Below are 7,715 nucleotides of genomic sequence, written 5' to 3'. Positions count from 1 at the left end.
GCTAAATTACCACCAAGCAAGAGGGTGGAATGGGCCAGACATGCAGCTACGATTAGGCCTTTCCCGACGGTCGTACATTTTAGCGCGTGGTTAACGGACTACGCCAATGTGGTATGTACGATTGTGGACGTCGATAGTAAGGAGCAAAGACGTAGAGTGCTGCATGCCAGCATTGACCAGAATAATGAAGGGCGTCACCGAGGTCGCACCAAACAGTGTCCAATCTGTAATGGACAACACGCAGTCAGGGACTGCAACGAGTTTAACTTAGCCTCTCCGCTAAAGAGGTGGACAGTCGTAAAAAGGCACCGGCTTTGTTTTTCGTGTTTACGAGTTGGCCACATGGCAAGAGTCTGCAATAGGGCCAACGAATGCCAAGTTAATGGATGCCGGAAGAGACATCATCGACTCTTACATTATCACGATGCTATGAGTCACAATGCACCGCAACCAGCAGGTGATAGAGTGATGAATACTGGACGGATGCCGCAGCCAGCGGATCCTCACACAAGGGCACCGCAGCCAGCGGATGCTCAATCGACGCAACAAAGGAACTTAAGTTGTGTCGATTCGGATGGAGAACGCCTACTATTCCGCATATTGCCAGTGACATTGCACGGGGCCAATAAGCGGATCGATACGTACGCGCTCCTCGACGAGGGCTCATCTGTAACGATGATCGACGACGAACTACTGCGCGATCTAGATATCAAAGGGGAACGCAGGCAACTAAATATACAGTGGTTTGGTGGAAGAGCAACCAGAGAGCCGACCACAGTGGTAAGCATGGAAGTTAGTGGAGCGGACAAGCGCAAACGGCATGTGTTGCGAAATATGTACGCCGTGTCCAGCCTCAGCTTACCAATGCAAAGCCTGCATCAACGTGATGTCCAAATGTGGGGCAACGGTGCACGTCTTCCAATGAAACCGTATCGCGGGGCGGTACCAAAACTTCTGATTGGACTTGACCATGCGCATCTTGGACTGCCAATGCAAACAAAAAGGTTTGCACCACAGGGACCATATGCCGCAGCCACCGAACTTGGATGGGTGGTTTTTGGGCCGGCAAGAGATCAACCGACGGCAACGTCATCAAAGTCATGCCTCCTAGCAGTGTCGCAGGAGGATGCAATCCAAAAGATGGTAAACGACTATTTTGATATCGAAAACTTCGGGGTGAAGCTTACGCCACAGTCGCAGCCAGCGACGATGCACGAGCACAGAGAATACTCGAAGACACCACGGTGAAAATAGGAGAATATTACCAGACGGGTTTATTATGGAACCGTGATAATGTTGAATTGCTACGAAGCTATGATATGGCATACAAAAGATTGGTCAACATTGAGAGAAAGATGAAGCGTAACGATCAGTTTAAACAAGCCTATATGAAAATTATGGACGATTATGTTCACAAAGGATATGCTCGACGATTGAAGCAGCATGAGGTCGCTTTAGCCAACAGCGACAAACTTTGGTATCTTCCGCACTTTGGAGTTGAAAATCCAAATAAGCCCGGTAAGATAAGACTGGTGTTCGACGCGGCAGCAAAGGTTGGTGATATTTCATTGAATTCGGCATTATCCAAGGGGCCGCAGCACTATAAGTAGCTGCCGGCTGTTCTCTTCCATTTTCGGGAAGGTGACGTTGGCGTTTGTGGAGACATCCGAGAGATGTTCCATCAAATGTTGATTCGACCGCAGGATAGATGCGCCCAGCGTTTCCTGTGGCGAAACGGCGATGATCGCCGGGAGCCTGATGTTTATGAGATGAGGGTAATGACGTTTGGAGCAGCATGTTCGCCAAGCGCCGCACACTATGTGAAGACCTTGAATGCCCTGCAGTTTCAGGATTCAGACCCTCGCGCGGTTAAAGCTGGATTCGAATTGTGCCAGTTTACTTCCAGTTCGCCAACTGTAGCTGACGCGCTGGGCCAACATGGGGCTGCGAGGAACATCGGATGGGGCGAAGCTGAAGAAAAGATTCTAGGCATGTGTTGGCAACCAGCCACGGACGATTTCAAATTCAACATGAAGTACCACAAAGTACCCCGATGTGTGCTAAATTTGGAGCGAATTCCTACGAAGAGGGAATTCTTGAGCTTGATCATGTCAACATTCGATCCTCTGGGATTTCTTAGCTGCCTCATGATAACTGGAAAGTTACTAATGCGTGAGATTTGGCGACGAAATGTGCAATGGGATGAACCATTACCAGATGAGATCGCCCGGGCCTTTAGCAAATGGTTTCAGGATATGAACAACGTGGAAGGATTTCGGAGCTCGCGCCATTACTTCGGCCCAACACCTGTGCGGGCAATACAGCTGCACGTTTTTGTCAATGCTAGCCAGTCAGCATTCGCAGCCGTGACTTACTTGAGGGTCACCTACGACAACAACGACGTGCGAGTATGCTTCGTATGTGCCAGGACGAAGTGTGCCCCAATGAAGACGATGTCAATTCCACGACTGGAATTGCAAGCCGACGTGATAGGCACGAGGCTGATAGACACTGTCAAAAAGGAGCACAGTATAGCGATCAGCGACGCTATACCATGGACTGACTCCAAAACTGTGCTACGTTGGATAGGCAGCACCCACCGTCGATATAAGCAGTTCGTCGCAAATCGAGTGGGAGAAATTTTGGAGACAACAAAAGTTTCCCAATGGAGATGGGTACCTACTGCTGAAAATGCAGCAGACGACGCAACGAGGCCGCATTGCCACGTAGACCTCAGCCAACGGTCACGATGGTTAGACGGGCCAACATTTTTGCGGCAGCCAGAAAGCAGCTGGCCGCAGTGCGAACCGGGCACGGAACACTCATCCTACGAAGATGAAGAAGAGATGCCGAGTGAATTTGCCTTAGTTGCAGCAAATAGCTTTTTCATTTCATTTCAGAGATTCTCTAGCTACAGTCGGCTGGTGAGGACGACGGCTTGGGTTTTAAGGTTTACGCGCTGGAGCCGTGGACAGAGGACTGAGCTTGAGAGATTCGGCCTCACCGCGACGGAGTGTGAGAACGCTGAGAACTTGCTGATACGGCGAGCGCAATTCGAAGCGTTCCCTGACGAGGTTCGAGCCTCATACAATGAAGAATCAGTCGGTCATCGAAGCGACATAAGAGGGCTGGCGCCATACTTGGATGACAATGGAGTCTTGCGTGCGTATGACAGGATCGATGCCGCACTGTGTATACCGCATAGTGCGAGAAGGCCAATAATATTGTCACACCGGCACGCACTGACGGAACTGATTGTGTATCACTACCATGTGAAAATGAAGCATCAAAACGTGGATGCAACGATAGGCGACATCAGGACCAGATTTTGGATAACAAAGCTGCGTCGACTGTTGCGTACAGTAATATCTGGATGTAGTGTGTGCAAACTACATAGAGCGCAGCCAGCGCCACCTATAATGGGTCCTTTGCCAGAGGACAGACTGGAGGCCAATGGATGGCCATTTAAGTTTACGGGTCTATTTTGGACCACTCCTTGTGACGATCGGACGTCGAAAGGAAAAGAGATGGGTCGCCTTGTTTACGTGTCTGACGACAAGGGCCATACATTTGGAGCTGGCACATGACCTGTCAACTGATTCCTGTATAATCGTAATCAGGAACTTTCTTTGCCGTCGCGGACCTGTACTGAGGTTGCGCAGTGACAACGGAAAGAACTTTGTTGGGGCCAACAGAGAAGCCAAAAGGCTAATAGATGTATTCGAGCCGGAGAAGATTCCGGGTGAGTTATCTTCTAGAGGCATTGAATGGATCTTCAACTGCCCAGCGAACCCAGCTGAAGGGGGAGCCTGGGAAAGGATGGTGCAGTGTGTCAAGAGAGTGCTACGCCACACAGTAAAGGAAGTGGCACCAAAGCAACACGTACTGGAGAGTTTCCTGTTTGAGGCCGAGAACGTTGTGAATTCTCGCCCGCTTACCCACTTGCCGGTGTCTGTGGACCAAGAAGCCCCCCTAACAACGAACGATCTACTCAAAGGAGTGGCCAATCTGCCTGACACGCCCGCTATCCGCGAGCAGCCGAACGAGAGATGCGTCACGAGGAAGCAGTGGCGCATGGCGCGGCTGTTACGAGACAGTTTTTGGAAGCGGTCGGTCTTAGAGTACCTGCCTACACTTGTGCGACGCGTGAAATGGTGTGCGCGCGTTGAGCCGATACGCCATGGTGATATGGTGTTTATATGTGACCCGGCCGTGCCACGCAGAGAGTGGCGAAGGGGCATAGTGGAGGAGCTCTACCCTAGACCAGATGGAGTGCCTCGACGCGCCAGCATCCGCGTGGCGGACAACAACCGAGTGCGACTGATGACTCGTCCCGTGGCTAAACTAGCCATACTGGATGTGAGTGAAGCAGGGCCTTCACGGGGGCGGGGATGTTGCGGGACGAATTAATTTATCGATTATTTAGTATTAAGTATATTCTGAAAGTATGTATATTTGCCCTCCGAATGTACGGGCACACTGTATTTGGCTTGTTGCCGCCATTACTTAAATGTTAAGCTCATTATTGTCGTGAGTTCGAAGGCCGTAGGAAGAAAGACTGCGGTAAGATTCCGAGGGAATACATATCTAAGTTCTAACCTATGTAATCCGTTTGGAATAAAACACTTGCACTAGCACGTTTTTGCATTACGCTGTCTCTAGTAACATCGGAGTAACATGGCCGGGGGCCAGGCGTAAACTTGCAGTGTTCAAATTTCAACTCCACCTTCATTTGGCACGCGACAGGCAGCTATATGATATAGTGGTCCGATCCCAATAGCATTCTGCATATATATGAGGAGTATAGTAAAACTAATGAATTTCGAGTTTGGTCAAGATATCTTGAAAAACAAAATGTTTTGTCTTTATACAATTTAATTTTGGACGGATCGGTCCCATTACAACTATATTATATAGTGGTCCGATCTTAATACGATTTTGCCTATGTATGAGAAGTATAGTCAAGCTAATAAATTTAGAGTTTGGTCAAGATAGCTTGAAAAACAAAATGTTTTTTTATACAACTTAATTTTCGACAGATTGGTCCTATGGCGGCTATAAAAACAGAGTTTTGTCAAGATATCTTTAAAAACAAAATGTTCCTATAGCAGATATGGCCGATCTTAATATTATTTCGCCTAAATATGAGGAGAATAGTAAAACTAATAAATGCCGAGTTTGGTCAAGATATCTTGAAAAACAAAATGCTTTCTCATACAACTTAATTTTCGACCGCTCGTTCCTATGGCAGCTATACGAAATTGTGATCCAATCCCAATTGGATTCTGCATGTATATGAGGAGTATATTCAAACTAATAAATGTCGAGATAGGTCAAAGTATTTTGAAAAACAAAATGTTTTTCATACATCGAAAATTAAGATGTATGCCTAAATATGAGGAGAATAGTGAAACTAAAAAATGCCGAGTTTGGTCAAGATATCTTTAAAAACAAATTGTTCTTTCATACAACTTAATTTTCGAGAGATCGGTCCTATGGCGGCTATATGATATAGTGGTCCGATCTTAATAGGTGTTTGCCTATATATGAGGAGAATAGTTAAATTAATAAAAATAGAGTTTGGTCAAGATACCCTGAAAAACAAAATGTTTTTTTAAACAACTTTATTTTCGACAGATCGGTCCTATGGCGGCTATATGATATAGTAGTCCGATATTAATATGATTTCGCCTATATATGAGGAGAATAGTAAAACTAATTAAAACCGAGTTTGGTCAAGATATTTTGGAAGACAAAATGTTTTTTCATACAACGACTTAATTTTCGACCGATCGTTCCTATGGTAGCTATATTATATAGTGGTCCGATCTTATTATGATTTTGCATATATCTGAGGAGTATAGTAATACTAATAAATGCCGAGTTTGGTCAAGATACTTAAAAAAAAAAATGTTTTTTTATACAATTTTATTTTAGACCGATCGCTCCTATGTCAGCTAAATGATATAGTGGTCTGATTTTAACAGGATTTTGCCCCTAAATGAGGAGTATAGTAAAACTAATAAATTTCGAGTTTGGTCAAGATATCTTGAAAAACAAAATGTTTTTTCATACAACTTAATTTTCGACCGCTCGTTCCTAAGGCAGATATATATATATAATATTATTTCGCCTAAATATGAAGAGAATTGTAAAACTAATAAATGCCGAGTTTGGTCAAGATATCTTTATAAACAAAATGTTTTTTCATACAACTTAATTTTCGACATGTCGTTCCTACGGCAGCTATATTATATAGTGGTCCGATCTTAGTATGATTTTGCCTTTGTATGAGAAATGTAGTCAAACTAATAAACTTCGAGTTTGGTTGAGATATCTTGTAAAACAAAATGTTTTTTTAAACAACTTTATTTTCGATAGATGGGTCCTATGGCGGCTATATGATATAGTGGTCCGATCTTAATAGGATTTTGCATATATATGAGGAGTATACTCATACTAATAAATGCCGAGATAGGTCAAGATATCTTGAAAAACAAAATATTTTTTCATAGAATTTAGTTTTCGACCGATCGGTCCTATGGCAGCTATATGATATAGTTGTCTGATGTAAATAGGATTTTGCATATATATGAGAAGTATAGTCAAACCAATAAATTACGAGATAGGTCAAAATTACTTGAAAAATAAAACTTTTTTTATACAGCTTAATTTTCGACCGATCGTTCCTATGCCAACTATATTATATAGTGAAACGATCTTAATATGATTTTGCCTTTGTATGAGAAGTATAGTCAAACTAATAAATTTCGAGTTTGGCCAACATATCTTGAAAAACAAAATGATTTTTTATACAATTTAATTTTCGACAGATCGGTCCTATGGCGGCTATATGATATAGTGGTCTGATCTTAACAGGATTTTGCCTATAAATGAGGAGTATAGTAAAGCTACTAAATTTCGAATTTGGCCAATATATATTGAAAAACAAAATTTGTTTTCATATAACTTAATTTTTGACCGATAGTTCCTATGGCAGCAATATAATATAGTGGTCCGATCCTAATAGGATTTTGCAGATATATGAGGAGTATAGTCAAACCAATAAATTACGAGATAGGTCAAAATATCTTGAAAAATAAAATTTTTTTTAATACAACTTAATTTTCAACCGATCGGTTCTATGTCAGCTATAAGATATAGTGGTCCGATCTTAATAGGAGTTTGCCTATATATGAGGAGAAAAGTTAAACTAATAAAAATAGAGTTTGGTCAAGATACCATTAAAAACAAAATGTTTTTTCATACAACTTAATTTTCGACAGATCGTTCCTATGCCAACTATATTATATATTGGTCCGATCTTAATATGATTTTGACTTTGTATTAGAAGTATAGTCAAACTAATAAATTTCGTCTTGGTCAAGATATCTTGAAAAACAAAATGTTTTTGTATACAATTTAATTTTCGACAGATCGGTCCAATGGCAGCTATATGATATTGTGGTCTGATGTTAATAGGATTTGCATATATATGAGGAGTATAGATAAACTAATACAAATAGAGGTTGGTCAAGATATCTTTAAAAACAAAATGATTTTTCATACAACTTAATTTTCGACCGACCGTTCCTATGGCAGCTATATGATATAGTGGTCCGATCTTGATTTGATTCTGCCTATATATGAGGACTATAGTAAAACTAATAAATTTCGAGTTTGGTCAAGATATCTTCAAAAAACAATGTTTTTCA

The 7,715-nt window shown here is 42.6% G+C and overlaps 1 protein-coding gene across 1 annotated transcript; it reads left to right on the top strand.

The window, feature by feature from the left end:
* The first annotated feature begins 429 nt into the window (after positions 1-429).
* LOC138911617 (uncharacterized) lies at positions 430-3,587 on the top strand. The gene is made up of 3 exons (XM_070210996.1): positions 430-1,244; positions 1,313-1,553; positions 1,704-3,587. The coding sequence occupies exons 1-3, from the start codon at positions 430-432 to the stop codon at positions 3,585-3,587; spliced, it is 2,940 nt and encodes a 979-aa protein (XP_070067097.1).
* The last annotated feature ends 4,128 nt before the right edge of the window (positions 3,588-7,715 follow it).

The sequence above is a fragment of the Drosophila virilis genome, unplaced genomic scaffold (genome assembly GCF_030788295.1).
Source record: "Drosophila virilis strain 15010-1051.87 unplaced genomic scaffold, Dvir_AGI_RSII-ME tig00001701, whole genome shotgun sequence".
Classification (NCBI taxonomy): domain Eukaryota; kingdom Metazoa; phylum Arthropoda; class Insecta; order Diptera; family Drosophilidae; genus Drosophila; species Drosophila virilis.
Note: the sequence above shows the minus strand (reverse complement) of the source record. Positions and strands in the feature narration are given on the sequence as shown.